This window comes from Zalophus californianus, chromosome 7 (genome assembly GCF_009762305.2).
Source record: "Zalophus californianus isolate mZalCal1 chromosome 7, mZalCal1.pri.v2, whole genome shotgun sequence".
NCBI classification, from domain to species: domain Eukaryota; kingdom Metazoa; phylum Chordata; class Mammalia; order Carnivora; family Otariidae; genus Zalophus; species Zalophus californianus.
The window spans coordinates 101,509,786-101,532,061 of NC_045601.1; the positions used below are offsets into that span (position 1 = coordinate 101,509,786).

The window sequence follows — 22,276 nt, forward strand, 5'->3', positions numbered from 1 at the left end:
GGTCATGATCCCAGGGTCCTGGGATCGAACCCCGCATAGGGCTCCTGGCTCAGCGGGGAGTCTGCTTCTCCCTCTCTCTCTGCCTCTCCCACTGCTCATGCTCTCTCTCTCTCTCTGTATCTCTGTGTCTCAAATGAATAAATAAAATCTTTAAAAAAATAAAAATAAAAGAGTGGTGTAAGGATTTGGGAGTCTGGAAAATATGCTGTGATATTCTAAGGAAATCGAGTGAACTTCTTTAAAAAGCCCAAATCTTTATGAGCAAAACTATAAAATGCCAACTTTATGTAACCTTGAATGACTTTTGCCACTACACTAGCATTGCCTTGCAAATTTAATTATCTGTGGGCTTTACCAATCTGCTCTTTAAATTCTGACCTGTGTTAATTCAGGAATTTTTATCTGAAAAGGAATGCCTCCTTTTTCAACCAACCCCTGTACATTTCGAATCCTAGTATTATCTCCATCTTCTTCCTACGGTTCAAGTGTGTGAGCAGACATTTCCTTTCCTCAAGGGAAGATGTGTAGGATTTTGTCAGCGCGGCGTCACAGGGAGATGAGGCAGTCGTGGGAATTCAGTAAGCTGACGACTGCGCTGAAGGCACAAAGCCACGTGACGTCACTCGTCGCTCACACCTGCTTGGATGCTCACTGTCCAAGCAGCTGGCAGCAGCCAGTCTCTGGCTCCGTCCCCACTGTGGGAAGATCTGGGCTCTGGAGCCAGGGTAAGAATTGGAGCAGTCTGGGAAAGGAAATGACCAGGGCCTGGGAAGTGGGGTGTAGATGATAGAGAAAGATCTGTGAAGTGAGGGGTCTTTAGTCCTCCGTGCCCTCTTCTGACACTCTGGTGGGCACATCGGCTGGCTGATTCAGTGCGGATGGACAGCTTTCAGTTTTGTTGATTATTTCCGATCCACCAAAGTCTTTCAACGTGCCTCTCGTCGATGTTTATCTTATTGAAACTCTACCTGTCTTAAAAGATTAATCGTTATATTTACATGAAATGCTCTGATTCATAGCAGAAGCCTGAAGTCATTTGTAAATGAGGACTTCATTTAGTCAAATTAAGAACTTTAGTTTCTTGTGTTTTGAATGCATAGTTATTAGAAACTGTGTATTGCAAATAATTAGACTTATAGCTATTGGCTCTTCTGGACTATATGTCATCTACTGGCTTCCAGGAAAAGACATGAAGACATATAGGCGTGACCCCAAATCCATGTAGTAAATCCTTACTATGTGGGTGACTACTTACAGAAATTATCTTCTAAAGAGTGTATATATATGGGGGGCACCTGGGTGGCTCAGTCCCTTAAGTGGGGATTCTTGATTTTGCTCAGGTCATGAACTCAAAGTTGTGGGATGGAGCTGGTGTGGGCTTTCATGCTCAGTGCCGGGAGTCTGTTTGTCCTTCTCCCTCTGTTCTTTCCCCTACCCTCATCGTGCTCTCTCCTCATTTTCTCTCCTTCTCAAATAAATAAATAAATAAATAAATAAGTAAATAAATAAAATCTTTAAAAATTTTTTTAAAAAGTGGTATAAGGATTTGGGATTTGGGAGTCTGGAAAATATGCTGTGATATTCTAAGGAAATAAAGGGAACTTCTTTAAAAAGCCCACTTCTTTATTATTTGAAGGAAATATCAAGATATCAAAACATAATCTGATCTCAGAAGGATATTATGGTCTTAATGTGTGAGATCAAATAAATGCAGGAAAATATTGGAGTAATATTAAAACACAGTTAAGTTTTAAGTTTGTGACAGAGATTATTGATACTGTTTATTCTTCCCATCTTTATTTTAAATATTATCTTTTTCTTTGTTCTAGGATTATGAAACTGAACACCATAATCTTCCTACAGACACCTTAGAACTATGTCATCTCAGTCTTAAAACACCTGCAAGAAAGGGCACAGTACTTTTCCATTAGTAAGTAGCAAGGAAAAAAATGGCAGCAGACTTTCCAACTATGTATGAATGTGGGTTTAATCATTGCTTTCACTGATGAAACAAAGATGATTATAGGTTGGGTGAATGAGGGTAGGGGAGTGGAGAGTGGTAGGGAAGAATATGTGGCATCTTGGTCTATTGAATTATGGAATGGGTCATCTAATACAATCCCATTGAATGACTGAGCTATACAAAATTATCAGGCTAATGTGTATGTTTGTCACTGAACTGGCAGGGAAACGACAACCCAGATGTTAAATCATTTTCTTAAAGTTAGCCAGAAGATTTCCAGTAGAAGTGGGCCTTGAACATTTGAATCTCTGATTAGATTATGCTGATTTTTTTCCCTGTGATACCCGGACGTAAAAACAGGTCTTAACACTTCTAAAATTAGCAATTTAAAATCAAACAACATGCATTCATGGAAAGATCTTATGAACTCAGTAAACTACCACACATTGTAAAGGATCATAATAAAAAATTAATAATTTCCATTTATTGTTATTTGTCAGGCATTGTATTAGGGGCTTTATGTATATCATGCCACTCACTTTTCAAAGCAAAGTTCTTGATATGATAATCCACATTTTACAGAAGAGAAAATTGAAGCTCAGGATTTCCCAGAACTGATGGTTTCCAAAGATAAGCAATAAGTCATAGAAAGCTGATAAGCGGAAAGTAAAAGAAAGCTGAGCTATAAGAATTCAGCTGTAAGGTAGGATCCTGGTTACCTTCACAGTGATTAACCAGTCTTCAGTGGTTATTAAAAAAATACTAAGCCAAAAAAGCAGTACCCAGATTTTAATGTGCTTGGGAAGAGGGGAGGGCTGGTTGGGGAGGGAAAACATGATGTATTAATTCATGTTAAAGAGATACCACCTCACACAGGTCAGAATGGCTAGAATGAACAACTCAGGAAACAGCAGATGTTGGCAAGGATGGGGAGAAAGGGGAACACTTTCACACCGTTGGTTGAAATACAAACTGGTGCAGCCACTCTGGAAAACAGTATGGAGGTTCCTCAAAAAGTTAAAAAGAGAGTTACCCTGTGACCCAGCAATTGCACTACTAGGTATTTATCCAAAGGCTACAAACACAGTGATTCAAAGTGGCACATGTGCCCCAATATATATAGCAGCAATGTCCTCAATAGCTAAAATATGGATGTCCATCGACAGATTAATGGATAAAGATGTGATGTGTGTATATATATATATATATATATAGAGAGAGAGAGAGAGAGAGAGAGAGAGAGAATATTACTCAGCCATCAAAAAGAATGAAATCTTGCCATTTGCAATGACATGGATGGAAGTAGAGGGTATTATGCTAAGCAAAATAAGTCAGTCAGGGAAAGACAAATATCATATGATTTCATTCCTATGTGGAATTTAAGGGAAAAAAATCACATGAACATAGGGGAAAGGAAGGAAAAATAAAATAAGATAAAAACAGGGAGGCAAACCGTAAGAGACTCTTAAGTATAGGAAACAAACTGAGGGTTGCTGGAGGGGAGGTTGGTGGGGGGATGGGGTAACTGGGTGATGGACATTAAGGAGGGCACGTGATGGAATGAGCACTGGGTGTTATATGCAACTGATGAATCACTAAATTCTACCTCTGAAACTATAATACAGTATATTTAATTAAATTGAATTTAAATAAAAAGTTAAAGAAAAACGTGGTATATGTATCAGTCTTTGGAAATGCTTTTCTAAAGGATAAAGAAGAACCTGCTAGGTGTTGTGAAAAAAGTAAATGGTAGAATTGAGACTAAGTTAAATGCAAAAATAAATGTGAAGAATGACTGAAGGTAATTGATGAAATCTATTGCCACTTTGACATCACAATTTCAAATTCTTTTCATAGTATGTTCTAAAATTATTGATTGTTCTTTTGCTTGTGTTTTAATACAGTGATTGAATAAACAGATGATCTACGTTCATAAAAAAGGCAGTTTGTAACAATTAATGTAATATGCAAAAACTATTGAATTGTGCACTTTAAATGAGTGAATTGTATGGTATGTAAATTAGATCTCAAAGAAGTTTGTCTTTTTAAAAACTTAAAAAAAATGTTATATGGAAACCAAATAATGTCAAAAGACATGTCAGACAACTAGCAATGAAATTTGAAGATACTGGTGTGAAAAATTCTGTTTCAGAAATTTATTGACTTAGATCTACTTATACAAGCAGAATTTGCGAAAACAGAATAGATATAACATTTATTGTGCTCTAACCTCTTCTCTACCTTCCTTCTTTGTACAGATAAAGCAAATACTTCATCCTGCTCTGAGAACCAACAGTAAGTGATAACTCATTTATTTTAATGTGAACACTTTGTCAATCATTTTTGTTTTTCCAATGGTAAAATTGTATATTTAATATATTTATCCATGATTTTCAAAACTTTATGGATACATTTTTATTAAAAGAATTGAGTTAATTTTACTCTTTACTCACTTTATCAAGTTGAAACTTAATTCTTTAGATTTCATCTTAAAATAGATAATATAATTAATTCTCAGGTTTATGACTTTGAAACAATTATTCTAGAACTATCTTTACTAGAAGAAATGTAAAAGAATGACATATATTATATATGTATATATTATTGATGATTTTTACTATGAACATGTATGATTATGTATTAATACAGGGATTGTTAAAATGAGGATAAGAGTGCCTCCAGTGTACTACAAAATGATTGCTTTTCTCAGATGAAACTATCTTCCTTTCAGTGTGTTTTGACTTTGATGTTATACTTGGTGGGAGGCTAATTTCTGAAGTTACTTAAGAACTTACCATTGGCATAGGTAACACTCAATTTCTTCAGCTGTAAAATACAGTCATACCCACCAAAGTATGATGATGAAATTAGACAGCAAATTTTGCATTACATGGTCAATAAATGTTCAATCTTCTCCCTTTTATGAGCACACTATTGAGGATAAAGGGAATCCATGGAACAAGTATCAATTGTCTACTATTTACAAATCAATAAGGCCTAAGAAGTACCACAGATAAACTGTTTTGAATATTATTTCTTTTCAAGAATTTGAGAGTACCAATCTCACACAAAGAAAACAAATCAATGCAGCATCCCTTTAGTTTACAAAGTGAGTAATTTATATGACTAATGGCCAGAAGATGAGTGCTTTTTTTAAACTTAGTGGGCTTGTTGCTTCATCTAAAGGACCAAGAATTATTTTGACCAAATCATGGATTTGGTACAAAATAACCACTAATAAAGTGTATACACTTTTATATATATATATATATATATATATATATATATATATATATATATATATATATATTAGATTTATTTGTTTATTTTAGAGAGAGAGAGAGAGAGAGAGAATGCATGTGAACATGCACCCGTGGAGCAGAATGGCAGAGGGGGAGGTAGAGAGACAAGCAAGCTCCACGCTGAGCACAGAGCCCCACGTGGGGCTCAATCTCATGACCCTGAGACCATGACCCGAGCTGAAATCAAGAGTTGGACGCTTAACCGACTGAGCCATCCAGGCTCCCCTGTACATTTATTTCTGTGTAAACATAACCTTGGAATCTTGATTAGAACCATGTGTAAATAAAAGAACAAACAGTTCTACTTTTTATAGAGCAGAGCAAAACAAGAGATAGTACATACTGAAAATAACCTTTTCCCCAAAATTGGGATGAATAATCAATGCAGTATCATAATTAACTCTGAAGAAATCTGTTTTTTCCACATTTTTAATGAACTTAGGAGCAATACAGCTGGACAGAAAGATGATGACATGTCCCTAGCCTTTATATATATACTTTAAGAGCATCAGTCAAGTGTTTCATTTTATTTTTTATTGTCCCTATCAGTGACAAAATTGGTTCCACTATGATTCTACTGACACCAAATAACAATCTCCTCTTGCCACATTTTTTATGAATGTGGCAATTACACTTCCTTTAAACTAACCAAGATCACTACATTGGCTTTTCCTCATAGTCTGAGGTCCATGTACTACATGTTTTAATGCAGACCTTTGTTCTCTTTGACTTATTTCCCAGAAATGGCGTTATTCCCACTAGTGGTGTTTCTGGCTGCTGTGCTGCTTCCATCTATACCCACAGAAGGAAAGGTAAAGTTAAATTGGAAAACCTTTCTAAAGCTATCCAGGCAACTTTGTGGGATGGTTATGTCCTTTGAGAGTAGAAGGGGAAGAGTGTGTGGTACATCACAAAGTACATCACAAAGGAAAATATCTAGGAATAAACTTAAGCAAAGAGACGACTTAACACAATTATCTAGATGACAGTCTAAGGCTGACCTCTCCAGTAGCCACTAGTCACATGTGGTTATTGAACACTTACAATGCAGCTTATCCAGGACAAAATATACTGTAAGTGTAAAACACACACTAGATTTCAAAGATTTAGTACATAAAAAAAAAAAGAAGAAGCAGAAGAAGAAAAAATGTCCTTAATAACTTAGGTATTCAGTACATGATGAAATGATATTTTGGATAAATAATTAAATAATGTATTAGGTTCTCAGGGCTGTTGTAAGAACTGAATGCAAGTTGGGTGACTTAGAACAACAGAAATTTATTCTCTCACAGTTGTGGTGGCCAGAAGCCTAAAATCTAGGTGTCAACAAGGCCACACTCCACTCCCTCTTGAGGATCTAGGAGGGAATGTGTTCCATGTCTTTTAGCTTAGGGTGGCTTCGACCAATCACTGTGATAAGTAGGCTTATGGCTACATCACCTATTCTATGCCTCCCTTGGCACATCACCTTCTCCTCTCTGCGTCCTTTGTAAGGATACTTGTCATTGGATTTAGGTCCTACTTGGATAATCCAGGATGATTCAATATTGAAATCCTTGACTATATCCAGAGAAGGTCACACTGGCAGATTCTGGGGATCAGGATGTAGACATATTATTTTTGTAGATTATTAGTCAACCCATTAAAAGTAAAATTTATTGCTTAAAATAATGTCAATACATTTTAAAAATCAAACATCATGATCAAGCAGGATTTATTCCCAGAATGCAACAGTGGATCAATATTTGCGAAACAATCAATGCAACATGTCACATGAATAAGAGAAAGGATAAAAGCCATACAATCATTTCAACAGATACAGAAAAAGCATTTGACAAAATACAATATCCATTCATCATAAAAAGCCTCTGCAAAGTAGGTCTAGAGGGAACATACCTCAACATCATAAAGGCCTTAGGTGAAAAACTCACAGCCAACATCATACTCAATGGTGAAAAAACTGAGAGCTTTCCCCCTTAGGTCAGGAACAAGACAAGGATGTCCACTCTCACCACATTTACTCAACAGAGTCCTAAAAGTCTGAGCCACAGCTGTTAGAACACATAAAGAAATAAAAGACATCCAAATTGGTAAGGACGAAGTAAAACTCTCACTATTTGTACATGACATGATACTCTATATAGAAAACCCTAAAGACTCCACCAAAACACTGCTAGAACTGAGACATAAATTCAGTAGTCATAGGATACAAAATCAATGCACAGAAATCTGTTGCATTCCTATATGCTAATAATGAAGCAGCAGGAAGTGAAAATAAGAAAAGAATTCCATTTATAATTGCACCCAAAACAGGAAAATATATCTAGGAATAGACTTAACCAAAGAGGTGAAAGGCCAGTACTCTAAAAACCATAAAACACTAATAAAAGAAGTTCATGATGATGCCAAGAAATGCAAAGACATTCTCATGGGTTGGAAGAACAAATGTCTATACTACTCAAAGCAAGCTACAGATTTCATACAATCCCTATCAAAATACCAACAGTATTTTTCACAGAACTAGAAGAAAGAATCCTAAAATTTGTTTGGAACCACCAAAGACCTCAAATAACCAAAGCAGTCTTGAAAAAAAAAGAAAAGAAAAAGAAAAGAGAAGCAAAACTGGAGGTATCACACTTCATTACATTACAAGTTACATTGCAAAGCTATAGTAATGAAAGCAATATGGTACTGTCATAAAAATGGACACACAGATCAATAGAATAGAACAGAAAACCCAGAAACAAATCCACAATTATATGGTCAATTAATCTTCAGCAGAGGAGGAATGAATATGCAATGGGAAAAGGACAGTCTCTTCAACAAATGGCATTAGGAAAACACATTGCAGCCACATGCCAAAGAATGAAACTGGACTACTTTCTTGTACCATACGCAAAAGTAAACTCAAAACGGATTAAAGACCTAAATGTGAGACCTGAAACCATAACAATCCTAGGAGAGAGCACAGGAGGTAATGTCTCTGACATCGGCTGTAGGAACATTTTTCTAGATCTGTCTCTTGGGGAAAGGGAAATAAGAGCAAAAATAAACTATTGGGACTACAACAGAATAAAAAGCTTCCACACAGCCAAAGAAACAATCAACACTAAAAGGCAACCTCCTGAATGGGCAAAGATATTTGCATATGACATATCTGATAAAGGGTAAATATCCAAAATATTTAAAGGACTGAAACAACTCAACACAAACACAAAAATAATCCGATTAGAAATGGACAGACAACATGAACCGACATTCTCCAAAGAAGACATATGGATGGCCAATGGACCCATGAAAAGATGCTCAATGGCACTCATCATCAGGGAAATACAAATCAAAACTGCAATGAGATGCCACCTTACACCTGTCAAAATGGCTAAAATCAACAACACAAAAAACAACTTATTGGCAAGGATGTAGAGAAAAAGAAACCATTGTGCACTATTGGTGGAAATGCAAACTGGAGCAGCCACTGTGGAAAACAGTATGGAGGTTTCCCAAAATAATTAAAAATAGAATTACCATATGATACAGTAATTTCACCACCAGGTATTTACACAAAGTATATGAAAACACTAATTAGAAAAGATATATGCACCCCTATGTTTATTGCAGCATTATTTACAACAGCCAAACTATGGAAGCAGCCCACATGTCCACTGATAGATGAATGGATAAAGAAGACATGATATAGATAGATGATAGATAGTAGATAGATAGATAGATAATAGATGATAGATAGAAAGAATAATGTATATATATAATGTATATAATGTGTGTATATATATATATAATGAAATATTATTCAACCATAAAAAAGAGTGAAATCTTGTCATTTGCAACAACATGGATAGAGCTAGAGAATATAATGCTAAGCAAAATAAGTCATTCAGAGAAAGACAAATAGCATATGATCTCACTTATAAGTGCAATTTAAGAAACAAAACAAATGAGAAAAGGAAAAAAAGAGAGAAGGGAGAGAAACCAAAAAACAGAGTATTAATTATACAGAACAAATAGATGGTTACCAGAGGGGGGTAGATGAGGGGATGGGGAAAATAAGTGATGGGGATTAATGAGTGTACCTATCATGATGAAATAACATTTAAAAATTATAAAATAAATTAATATCACTGGATTCTTTTACTTTTTTAATGTGACCACCAAAAAGTTAAAATCACATGTCATGCTTGAATTATTTTTCTAATGGATGCACTGGTCTGTGATTTAAAAGGCTAATGATACAAACTGAGGGTTCTAGAGGGGAGGGGGGTGGGGGGGATGGGTTAGCCTGGTGATGGGTATTAAAGAGGGCACGTTCTGCATGGATCACTGGGTGTTATACGCAAACAATGAATCATGGAACACTACATCACATACCAATGATGTAATGTATAGTGCTTAACATAACATAATAAAATAAAATTTTAAAAAATGATAAAAAAAGTTAATGATAGTCCTCTCCCCACGAGATCTTTTCCCATTTATTTTATTGAATGTGCTTCAGTGTGATCTCAAAGAAAATTAACAATAACATAACCTTAAATTAGCACAGCTTCATATATCACCATGTTTAATTTTCATCATTTCTATATGATAAAGTTTTACCTATTTTTTACATTAAAATAATCTACCTCTAAAAGTTTTACTGTTTGTTTTGCTTTCTTATTCATGCACAAAATCTTGGTATGTGAGAGCCCAACTCTTGACTTCAAATCTTCTAATTTGAGTAAACTACTTTGCTTTAAATAATCCCAAGACCAAGATCAATCATCCTCTTCAATAATTGGAGGGTAGGTTCCCATATACGGTGTCTATCTCTTGATCAGAAAATCTCTGAATGTGAGGAGCTCTGGTCATTGCTGTTTCTCCATCTCTAACTCTGGGCATACAGGAAGCCATCCCAGGACCAGAGACTACTAGGACTAGAATTTATCAGACAAAAGAATTCTGACACTGGGTGAAAACTCATTTGGCATTCAGAAATACAGATTGTAATATAATAGATCATAATATCTACCATAATAGGAATAATTTTACTAGAGTATTGAATGAACTTGGAACTCCTGAACATTCTTTCTCTAAATACATTATGGATACATTATTCCTCTAAATACAGACTGTATCAGGTTAAATTTCCCTTAAAGTCTAGGGTGAATCTTGAGCCCCACCCTCATCCTACCTGCTGCAGCCTGATCAAAAATGAATGAATACGTATTAATGTTCCTGTTGTGTGCCTTTGGGGTTACAAAATATCATCACTCATATGTTTAGAAGAATCACAGAGAAGGTGCAGGAAACCATATGGGGCAGAAAGTAGAGAATCTGATTAACAAACATGTAGCAGTGCAAAAGAGCAAAATATAGCTCTTTTAAATAATTTTATAAATGAAGACCAGGAGATGGATCAGAGAGATAACAGGGGATTGGGAAGGGCCATGAAAGGAGAAAAAGCACATTAAGAATTACCTTGAAACTAGAAATTGGCATCTGTGGCCTCAGAGGAGATTTTAATTTGTCATGCCATGAATTTCATCCTCCTTCTCAAAGCTTCAAATTACTTCTTTCCTATCTGTCATAACTTTGGCTCAGGTGCATTGGCAATGCTTAAACACTAATATTGATATGAACTGAATGCTCTTAAAAGGATCTTTGTTCCCTCAAATTCACTTATTCACTCTTAAATGCAATTTTAACAAATGTTAAGAAGATAATCCTAATTTTATCTCCCTTTAGGATCCATCCTTTACTGCTTTGCTAGCCACTCAAACGCAAGTCCAAAAAGAGATTGTAAATAAACACAATGAACTAAGGAAATCAGTCTCTCCACCTGCCAGCAACATGCTAAAGATGGTAAGAGGCAGTGATAAAAGCTAACGGTGTGAATCAGCAGTGATAAGAGCAGGGAGCTGGTAACTGACGTCTCTTAAGAACTTTGTGCTTACCAAATTTTGCTTCCATTCCGCTATTTTATTTGAGCTGTGTTATGGGCATGCAGAAATTAATTTTCATTTTTAATGGTTAAATAATCTGTCAAGGTTACAGGGCTCTTAAGTCAGGAAGGCAAAATTAGAATCCAGATCTTCACACACCAAGGGTGAAGCCATTGCACTTTTTGTTCACTATCTGCCCTAGTCTAAAATAAAGGAGGTCCCTTTCTTTCATGTATTTTAGTCTGTTTAAGTAATCTCTATGACATCGTGAGGCTCGAACTCAGGACCCATAGAGTGCTGTGGGTAAATACAAGCCCACTTTCCATAGCATAGTTCATAAACACTAGACTATCTTCCATTTGAATGCAATGGGCTGCAAGTGGAATTGGGAATAATCTAGGCCTGCTTATTACTAAGGAAATATAATACGAAGACTTCACACCTTGAGTATTTAGAGTGGCCCCATTGCTAAAAATCCTACGTGTGGTTCCTGTACTATCATAAACTGTCAGATATGGTATTAGATAGTTCTATCAGTAGACACATCATTTATGAACTTCTCTTCATGTGGATATTGGCACTGGAGCAGATAAACACACACACACACATATATACCCCTAACAAAAAGGTCTTTTCATAGCACTGATGATCAGATACTATATAGAAGTTTAAAGTAGTGCAAATCAACCTACCAATCAGATTATAAACCATATGCTTCATTGGAGTTAAATCTTTAAGTGTATTTTTTTCTTGTTACATTTAGGAATGGAACCGAGAAGCAGCAGCAAATGCCCAAAAGTGGGCAAACAAGTGCACTTTAGAACACAGCATGCCAGAGGACCGAAAAACCAGTATGTAAATGAGTATTTTTTTTTAATAAATGAACAAATAAAATAATATTGGAAAAATCAAATAGAATGGAACATTCTGGGGTGTTATAAGAAGACTTCGAGAATAAATTGATGCTTATACTGCTCTATTTATTTATTACTTTTTTTATTTTTATTTTTTAGAGAGACAGAGTGTGTGAGCGGCCGGGGCGGCGGGGGGGTGAAGGGGGCGGGGAGTTGGGCAGAGGGAGAGAGAGAATCCCAAGCAGGCTCCATGTCCAGTGTGGAGCCTTACACCTTACACGGGGCTTGATTTCACAATCCTGAGATCATGACCTGAGCCGAAATCAAGAGTTGGATGCTTAACCGACTGAGCCATCCAGGCGCCCCTATAGTGTTCTTTTTAAAATTAAAGTATCTGTAGAAGGAGAGAGAATTAGAGGTACCATTTTGTGCTTGTTGATTGTTTACATTATGCAAATGACATCTGAAGCAATACTTCATTTTTTCTTTCAACCAGCTCATGAGGCAACAGGTCATGTATCATTATTTCCAGATTTAAAGATGAGAAGATGAGGGCAGGGGAGGAATGACTTCCCCAAGACACAATCTGAAGTGTGTCGTATACTGGAAAGTTAACCAGGCTTAATTATTTCTAATCCTCTGCTCTTTTTTGTGATATTGTGTAGCTGTTTGAAGTTTACATATCTCTTCTTTTGTATTCATAAGATACTAAATTATGGTGATTTTTTCCTCAATTTTGGGACTTTTGCTCTAAAAATACTTAAATTTTTAAAATCATGATAAATATTTTGGGTATGTTGGTTCATTTTTTAATTTTTGAATCCTTATCAAGTATTATAAATACTATGAAAGGAAAAATGTTTTATGCATAAACCTTTACATCAAATATTTATTTATGTTATCAACCATAATATACATATAGGCAAGCTCAATTTGAAAGCAATGAATTTTTACTCTTAATTTCATCACACTATTACTCATATTGTTGATGCTGTTCTGTTAATGAAATTATGAAGAGAATGACTGCATTCAGTAGAAGATTAAAACAAATGGTCTTAAAGATGCAAGTCTACTATTAGATTCTTAGTTTCTTTTTTCCATACTAAAAGAGATACCCAAGAATATTTTATACTCTCTTGAAGCAGCAGGTAGACATTATACTTCAAGGTACCCAAATGTAACTCATAATGAGAGCTTGAAAAGATAGAGAAAAGTTTCTGGGCAACAACTTACTTATTTTATTGTGGTAAGAACACTCCGTGAGACTTACACCCTTAACAAATAATTAACTGTACTGTATGATATTACTGACTAGGTACAACGTTGTATAGCAGAATGTTTTCATCTAGAACTTATTCATCTTGCTTACCTGAAACTTTATGCCCATTGATTGGTAATTCCCCATTTCTCCTTCCCCCCATCCTTATCTATCACTGTTCTATTCTTTGATTCTATGAATTTGGCTCTTTTAGATACTTCATATAATGGAATCATGCAGTAGTTATCTTTCCGTGACTGGATTATTTCACTTAATATCATGTTTTCAAGATTCATCCATAGTGTCTCACCCAACTGTTGCAGAATTTCCTTCTTTTTTAAGGATGAATGACATTCATTGTATATATATGTGTGTGTCATTTTGTTCATCCATTCTTCTGTCCATGGATTTTAGGTTTCCTTATATAGACTACTGTGAAGAGTGCTTCAATGAATATAAAGAATGCTAATATCTTTTCAAAATCCTGATTTCAATTCGTTTGGATAAATCCTCAGAAGTGATATTACTGGATCATTTGGTAGTTCTACCTTTAATTTTTTGAGGAACCTCTATGCTTTTTTCCACAGCAGTTACCCCATTTTTTATGACCAACAAAAGTATCCAGGATTCCAGTTTCTCCACATCCTTATCATCACTTGTTGTCCTTTTTATTTTCCCCATAATAGACATCCTGACAGGTATAAGGTGATATCTCACTGTAGTTTTGATTTGCATTTCCCTGTGATTAGCAACATTGAGCACCTTTTCACATACCCGTTGGCCATTTGTGCATCTTTGGAGAATGTCCAATCAAATCATGGTCAGAAAAGATCTGTAGTCAGTTCCTCAGGCAGCCTCCTGAAAGAGCTAGATCTTTGGGCATTCCATCCAACTCTTTCTCTTCCAGCCAAGAGGCTGGAAGCTCGGGTTTTTTTATCTGCTCACTCTGTGCTGAACTAGGAAGGGAAGCTATGGCAACTATGAACCCAAATCTCTATCCTCATCAGCTCCACATCTTGGTTATGTTAGATCTGTTAACATTGTCAGAGAGGCAAGTCAGAAGTCAATCCTCTGGGCAGCATCTGGAAAATTTGTGGCACTGGATGCCCAGTTCAACTTTTTCCCACTGCAGGGAGAAACAGGCAGCTATGGTATTTGCTTGCTTGCTGTGTGCTGAGCTGGTGAGATGAGCCATGGCACCTGCCAATCCAAACCACCATCTCTGTTCTCCCCCACAAAGTAACACTGTAACTATGCCAAGTCCATCAGAGCTTCAAGACAAGCAAAACAGAAGTCAGTTCTTTAGGGAGCGCTGGAGAAATTGGAGCGTTGGACACACTGATCAACTCTTTGCTTCCCCAGGAGGAAGCTGAGAACTAAGATTTTTCTTTTGCTTGCTCTGTGCTGAGCCAAGTGGAGGAGATATGGTATCTATCAGCTCAAGCCACCATCTCCATTATCCTACAGATGGCTAGCCTGTGCCTGACTGTCAGAGCTCCGAGACTTACCAAGACAGAAGCCAGCCATCTGGGGAGTTTCCATAGGGAAGGTTGGGATGCTGGGCACAAGAACCAACTCCTTCCTTCCCCTGGGAGAAGTTGGGGGCCAGGGGACCTTTTCCTGGTCATATGGCAGGCACTGTGCTGAGGGTAGGCATTCTAGCAAGAGGGTGTCCCAGTTTCCCTACAGACTTCACTGAGTCTGGAGCCTTTCAATTAGTTTTGGATTTCCCACCAAGGCAATTTTTGGAAATTGTTGCTGGATCAGTGTGTTTGTTAGGGGAAGGAGAGTCCAGGGCTCCCTACTCCACCGTCTTGTTGATGTCACCTTCAGCAAGGCTCTTCTTGCTTGATTCTAAAGGAGGAAGAGTTGGCCTTATGACATTCTGATTTAGTGATTAAGAGAGAATCCAAAAGCTTTGAAATCTGCCATCCCTCCTGATGTCAGTTGCCTGTTAATTGGGGCTCTTATAGACTGCCTGTAGAACTCTTTTCCAAGTTCACACAAAATCATAATCATAAACATTTAGACAGGGTCCGATATGTGAAAAATCTCTGGTGAGGGTGGACAAGAGGAGGAGAAAAAGAATAAAAGTTGGTCACTGCCTTTTGCAAATTTACAGTACAAAGCTGAGCATAGGAGTCATTACAATGTGAAGAACTTAGCTTGAAAAAGAATGCATCTCTGAAACTCCAGAGGATTTTTGAATAATAAGGTCTTAACCTATTCAGAGTTTTGCATGCTGATGTCAGCCTCAGCGTCCTAGGCAGATCTTTATATATTTTTTTTAGATTTATTTATTTTAGACAGAAAGAGTGTGTGTGAGCAAGGATAATGGCCGAGTTGGGGGGGGCGCGGGGAGAGAGAATCTTCAAGCAGACTCCCTGCTGAGTGGGGAGCCTGATGCAGAGTTTGATCTCAGGACCCCGAGATCATGACCTGAGCCAAAATCAAGAGTCAGCCACTTAATCCACTAAGCTACTCAGGTTCCCCTAGACAGATCTGTCTTCTATTCGGCTTTAGAGCTGAGAAGGACAGAAGCCCTTATATTATGTATTAACAGTATAGGCACTGTGTTTGAAGGGCGACATCCTTGTGTTTATATAGTTGATTTCTTTTGCCATCCCATGTTTTATTGCTTCCTTAAGGATGATCCATTTCTATTTAGGTACAAAATGTGGTGAGAATCTCTTTATGTCAAGCTACCCTGCCCCGTGGTCAGATGCAATCCAAAGCTGGTATGAGGAGCGCCATAATTTTGTCTATGGTGTGGGACCTAAGAGTTCTGATGCAGTTGTTGGACATTACACCCAGGTAAGACAAACAAATGAAAATACTTCTACTACAAATGCTCTAATATGAAAGCATCTCTAAATTATGGCCAAGTCCAATGTTCAATTTGAGTAAGAGCCTGAATAGATGTAATAGTCCTGGCATTGGGTGGTACTTCATCTAGAGCTGTCATTTTTTCCCATCATTTGAAAAACTCTTGGTAAGGAAGCATATTCTGTAGTTTTTCAAACTTAGAAATGGATAAAATAGTGAAGGTAACTTAAGATTTAATATTTTAAAATTTGTGATTTGCTTCAATAATTGAACTAAATGTTTTCAAAAGGTACTTGGCTACAAACCATAATAGTAACATTTTTTCAGTTTTACATTTGCTATTACTATTTTTTCAATATTTTCCCTCTTCTTTAATGTACTCTCATATATTCCTTTTTGGAAGTGTAGGTTGTTTGGTACTCTTCTTACCACGTTGGATGTGGAATTGCCTATTGCCCCAATCAAGAAAGTCTAAAATACTACTATGTTTGCCAATATTGTCCTGCGTAAGTATATACTTTAGAGTTTCATGCAATAATCCTATGTACAAATTAATATTTTAAAATTCTTAGATAGTAAAAAAACTAGAATATAAAACATATTTCAGTAAAGGGAAGGAATAAATCCTTTTTATCATTTTTTTTAAATTGATGCATAGTTCATATACAATGTCACCTTAGTTTTATGTGCATAACATAGTGACAGATCTATACCTTGTGCTATGTTCACCACATGTGTAGGTATCAGCAGTCACCATAGAATGCTATTATAACTATTTTTTTATTTTTTTAAAGATTTTTATTTATTTATTTGTCAGAAAGCACAAGCAGGAGGAGCAGCAGGCAGAGGGAGAAGCAGGCTCCCCACTGAGCAGGGAGCCTGATGTGGGACTCAATCCCAGGACCCTGGGATCATGACCTGAGCCAAAGGCAGACGCTTAAATAACCGCATGAGCCACCCAGGCACCCCATGCTATTATAACTATTACAATACTATTGACTATAGTCCCTGTGCTGTACTTTTTATCCCCATGACTTATTTATTCCATAACCGGATACCTGTACCTCCCACTCCCCTTCAACTATTTTGCCCCCCCCCCCATTGCCACCCCTCTGGCAATCACTTTGTTCTTGTACTTATGGTCTGTTTCTGCTTTTTTTGTTTGTTTGTTTATTTTTTTTAGAATCGCTGTATAAGTGAAATCATATGGTATCATTATCTAACTGTCTCTATCTAACTTGTTTCACTTAGCATAATATACTCTAGGTCCATCCAGAAGGAATAAATCTTTGGAAATGCCTTTTAAGTTGAGATACATTCAACTTATCAGGGAAGAGACCAACTTCTCAATTCCAAGTATAAAATCTGAAGCTCTCTTTCCTCAGTAACAGCATGACATCTTTTCTCTCAGTCACCTTTCCCTTGGGCTCACAGCTTTTCCATGAGCCTGGGCAGTATGCATTTCTCTAGATTTGATATCATCAGTTCTCATCAACTTCACACTTTAGGAGGGTAGCAGCTTGATGGTTAAGCAAGAGAAGATAATGGAGTGGAAAGTAGGGGATGGCAGATTTGATTTCAGCTCTTCCTGCTAACAGGTTCCTTGCCCTGCTTATCTAAAACACCACCTACATTGTTACCATCACAGATGATTCATTCTTTTGCATCTCAACGTTTTTTTCAAGAGATCTTTAATGTACTTTAGAATCCAGAAAAGAACCACATCTTCAGTCTTTGCTTTTCAGAAGTTTTCACAAAATCTCCATAATGAACCATCCTTTAAGGTCTTGACCAGTAGCAGGAAAATGTTCTTTCATCAAGGATTATGTTTGAACTTACCTACAATAAATTCTGTGGATATTTTGAAGATCTAATCTCAACTTATCTGTTAAACTTAATTTCTTTTAATGTTTGAAGCTTCTTGCCCCTGGAGACGGGGGCACCCCTAGAACCAAGGCTCCTAGAGGATTTATTTTGAGATTGTAGATAACCTGAGCATATGGATCTCCAGGGTGAGAAGTATGACCTCCAATGTCATTTTCCTGCAAGCACTTCTTAGGGTTTAATAGAAAGAATTGAAAGGTCCTAGGAGAATGCATCCAAACTCACTGGCTGGCTGTAAGAGGGGAGGATCAGGAGCAAGGCATCTGAAGTGAGAGTTGGAGTGAATAATGAGGGCAAGCAGGGGTGAGAGAACTTCCAGAACATGTTTGTGTCTATTTCACATTTTTCCAGGGGCTCACACATGGTCAGTTATATTCAGTGAAGAGGTTAGATTCAGATGCATGGCCTTGTGTTCTTGGCCCACTTGATATGATTGAAATTTGGATTCCCTTGTACTTCAAATAAATTAAATGGCCAATCAGTAATGATCATCAGCAAGTTGTAAGTTAGTCACTATAATGTGATTACACTCTGGATATTCATGCTTGTCAAAATTTTTGAATGAACATTCCCTTTTTGGTAAGTTTAAAAATCTCTCAAATACCTCTAGAAGCTCACAGATTTCTTTTTTCTGCCTGTCCCAGAAACACACACCACTAACTACTTAAGTATCACTACCTCCATCTAGAAGGTAAAATACTATACACACACACACACACACACGTATGTATATATTAAAGCTATTTATATATATACTGGAGTTTACTGTTTCTAGGTTATATTAGAGAAACTTGGTATTTTATTATCTTTCAAATATAAAATGATATTGTAACATTAAATATTCTTTTCCAAACTGCAACCTCCTGCCTCCCAGGAGCTCTTTTGTTTCTCTAGGGAATATATTCTACCTCTAGCTAGCACATTGGGCTGTACTGCCTTACCAATTTGATCAAGTCTACTAGGAGATGAAGAGAGTGTGGCCACACTGAAATATACTCTGAAAACTTCAGACTCCATTTAATCTGATTTAGTTGCTCAGTCTGAAGAATTATAGTCAAGGAGATGGGTCAATATGTGAAGCATTTTCTTAATTTGAATGTTATCTGAATTACTCACTAGGAATTGTAATTTTTCATTTTTTTAACATAACTGAAAACATTTGTAGTTATGTATATTTGTTAGTTTATACTGCCCTTGGGGAATATAAACTAAACTATAAAGTGAAAAATATTTAACATTATGTATTTTAAATTTCAGTGGCAATAATGTGAGTAAAAAGAAGACCCCTTACCAACAAGGAACACCTTGTGCTAGTTGCCCTGGTAACTGTGACAATGGACTATGCAGTAAGTTTGAAGCGATCACCTTGCTATTATAATAAAAAATTGATATTTTATTTTCTTTTTATGGGCTAAGAAATCTCCTAAAGTAACCAATTTAAATAATATCTTTATGCAGAAGACAAAGACGTTACTCAATATAGTGTGTGTTTATGTAAACATTTTACACACTTTAGTAACCTACATATTATTTGTAATGAAAAGAATATTACCATATGTACGATAATGAAAGATCTTCCATCAATGTATTTTTTAAATTATTATTTTTATTATTTTAGTATTATTTTAGTATTATTTTTAATTATTATTATACTACTTTTGTGCTAATGAGTTCATTATGCTGACTACTTCTTTTTTTCTATAGTATAATTGGAATAGTGTTTAACTTAATAAATAATCACTTTCCTTATAATTTGATAGTAGTTTACTGCACATTTTTAATGACAATATCAAATCTGTATATAGTGTTGCCTCACAGAAACCACAAAAATATTGTTGCAAAAGGAGAGAAAATAAATGTCATATATATAATTTCTAATGTTGTATTGAATAGAAGTAAAAACAGCTCTTAGCTTTTTATAGTTGGGATACTTGTATTAAAATTGTTATGAATAATAGAGTTGAATGAATCTCATTCATTGAGATTTTTACCTTTCAAATGCATTCATCTTTAGTTAGCATTCTTTTTTTTAAAAAGATTTTATTTATTTATTCATGAGAGACAGAGGGAGAGAGAGAGAGAGAAACAGGGAGAAGCAGGCTCCCAAGGAGCAGGGAGCCCGATGCGGGACTCGATCCCAGGACCCTGGGATCATGACCTGAGCTGAAGGCAGACACTTAACCATCTGAACCACCCAGGTGCCCTTTAGTTAGCATTCTTACTGACTGAATTATATACCTATAATTCAGAATATTGATTACATTAAAGCTATAAATCAGCTAAAGAAGAAAAAGAGTTACATATTTATAGCTCTGCTGAATGCTATTTGGTAAGAAGCTTGTAATTTATCCTATTATCAATAAGCACTCAATTTAAAGATTTTAAACAAAAGAGTGACAGGGTTGGAACCATATTTTATAAAGAGCTTTCTAGCAATAGTATGGAAAAACAATTGGATGGAACCAGCTAGAAAACCTTGAAAACCATGGGTTAAAAAAAAAATCTTTCTACTGCATTACTGACAAAATAAATGAAGAGAATTGGACAGGGTTGGAAAACAAGAAATAGAATAGCCAGTGTTCGTTACCCGTGCTGACTGAGTGCTGGTCAGAAGTAGGGAAGAAGGAATTCAAACTGATCCAGTTCTTGACCTAAATTACTGAGTAGTTGGAGAGCCATTTCTCTGAGATTGTGGGAGGGGGTACAGGGAGACCATACCCACGAATTGTCAGCCATGTGAGTAGTATGATGAGTTTAGTTCGATGTTTGTTGAGTTTGTGGCCCTTGGGGAGGATCCAAGAAGAAATACCAGAAGGAAAAGGGGCATATTATCATTGTTTTGCATCTTTATCTTCCCATAGAAATTCCTTTCTCCAGAAAACAAGTATTGGAGTCTAAAGCAGTGCTGTTCAATAGTATGAAATGAAGGAAATGTTATCTATCAGCATGTGTCTTACAAGTAACCACTAGTCACATGTGGCCTTTGAATACTTGAAATGTGGCCAGTAAAATTAAGGAACTAAATTTTTTACTTTATCTAATTTAGAATAATTTAAACTTAAATATCTACATGTGACTAGTTGTTCCCATATTAGACTGCAGGTGTAGAGAGGTTTCTTTATATTTATCTAACTTTCTTGGCTAAGGGAGAAAAATAGGCCAATTTATTTTAGAAACATTTTGCCAAGTTCAAAATAAAAAAGTGATAGTTTAATCAGTGAGCTCAACTAAGGCACCTGATATGTCCCTCAAGAAAGGGAAAGCCCATCATTGCATAAGTGATGTTGACTTGTTTTGTCCAGTCCTACTGGCCTCATGCACTTTTGAATGTATGATTGTTTTGCTGCTACTGAGGAATATGATAATGAGAAATTAATTTGTTTTTGTCACAGCCAACAGTTGCGAGTTTGAAGATCTCCTTAGTAATTGTGATTCCTTGAAGAAAACAGCTGGCTGTGGACATGAATTGCTTAAGGAAAAGTGCAAGGCTACTTGCCTATGTGAAAACAAAATTTACTGAGATGCCCAGTGTGCATTGCACAGGACTAAGTGAAGAGAGTTGCATCATCTTATTGACACATACCACAGGGGAAATTGTAAGCATGTTAGTTACAAACATGGTTCCACTCCGTAATTCATCTTTTTCTCCTGATCTATAGAAATGTCTTCCATACAGCAATTTACACAAGCAACAAAGTCTGAGGACAACTTTGGACTTCGATAGAAATTTAGTACTTTAAACTTTACAAATTGAATCAAATTGACAATTTTGAAAGTTGTAGAACCATAGACCTTCGGTCCCTAGAACTTCGGATTAAAAGGGAGAAGTACATGTTTCCTGAAACAACATGCCAAAGAAAAAGAGTGAGAGAGAGACACTGTAACATCACTGTCATTCCTACTAGATGAGTTTTTACTTGAATAAAAAATAAATTCAAAGATTGACAGCTACCTTTGTTTCATGGCTCTTTAAACAAAAGTAATCATCTTTTGGAATAAAAAACTTATGTAAACCACCACATGAATGATTCTTGTGTGATATTTTCTAGTATTTATAATTCATCCCAGCTAGACTCAGCCCAGATAAATGATAATGTGGTACAAAATTTCCAAAATATTTGCCTACAAAATTAAATTTAACAAAAATAGGAATCAGCTTTGTTCTTACTTATTTTTTGATATTTTGATCTCCTCCCTATAGGTTTGATCAATAAAATAAAAGAGGGCATTATCTGACAGCATATACAATATAG

General features: G+C 36.2%; 1 protein-coding gene across 2 annotated transcripts; it reads left to right on the top strand.

Moving 5' to 3' along the window:
- The first annotated feature begins 590 nt into the window (after window positions 1–590).
- On the top strand, window positions 591–21,968 carry CRISP2 (cysteine rich secretory protein 2). Of its 2 annotated transcripts, XM_035728566.1 has the most exons (10): window positions 591–725; window positions 1,830–1,930; window positions 4,222–4,258; window positions 6,007–6,077; window positions 11,005–11,121; window positions 11,965–12,052; window positions 15,982–16,127; window positions 16,548–16,645; window positions 19,281–19,369; window positions 21,416–21,968. In XM_035728566.1, the coding sequence occupies exons 4-10, from the start codon at window positions 6,009–6,011 to the stop codon at window positions 21,541–21,543; spliced, it is 735 nt and encodes a 244-aa protein (XP_035584459.1). In that variant the 5' UTR covers window positions 591–725; window positions 1,830–1,930; window positions 4,222–4,258; window positions 6,007–6,008; the 3' UTR covers window positions 21,544–21,968. The 2 variants fall into 2 exon arrangements, with proteins under 2 accessions (XP_035584459.1, XP_035584460.1); XM_035728567.1 differs by lacking the exon at window positions 11,005–11,121.
- Window positions 21,969–22,276: the final 308 nt, after the last annotated feature.

Excerpts from the sequence above, each read along its gene's own strand:
- CRISP2 (XM_035728566.1), top strand. The coding sequence starts at position 6,009 with ATGGCGTTATTCCCACTAGTGGTGTTTCTGGCTGCTGTGCTGCTTCCA. Across the intron at positions 6,078-11,004 it reads CTATACCCACAGAAGGAAAG|GATCCATCCTTTACTGCTTT; the intron begins GTAAAGTTAAAT and ends ATCTCCCTTTAG. Across the intron at positions 16,128-16,547 it reads TTGTTGGACATTACACCCAG|GTTGTTTGGTACTCTTCTTA; the intron begins GTAAGACAAACA and ends TTGGAAGTGTAG.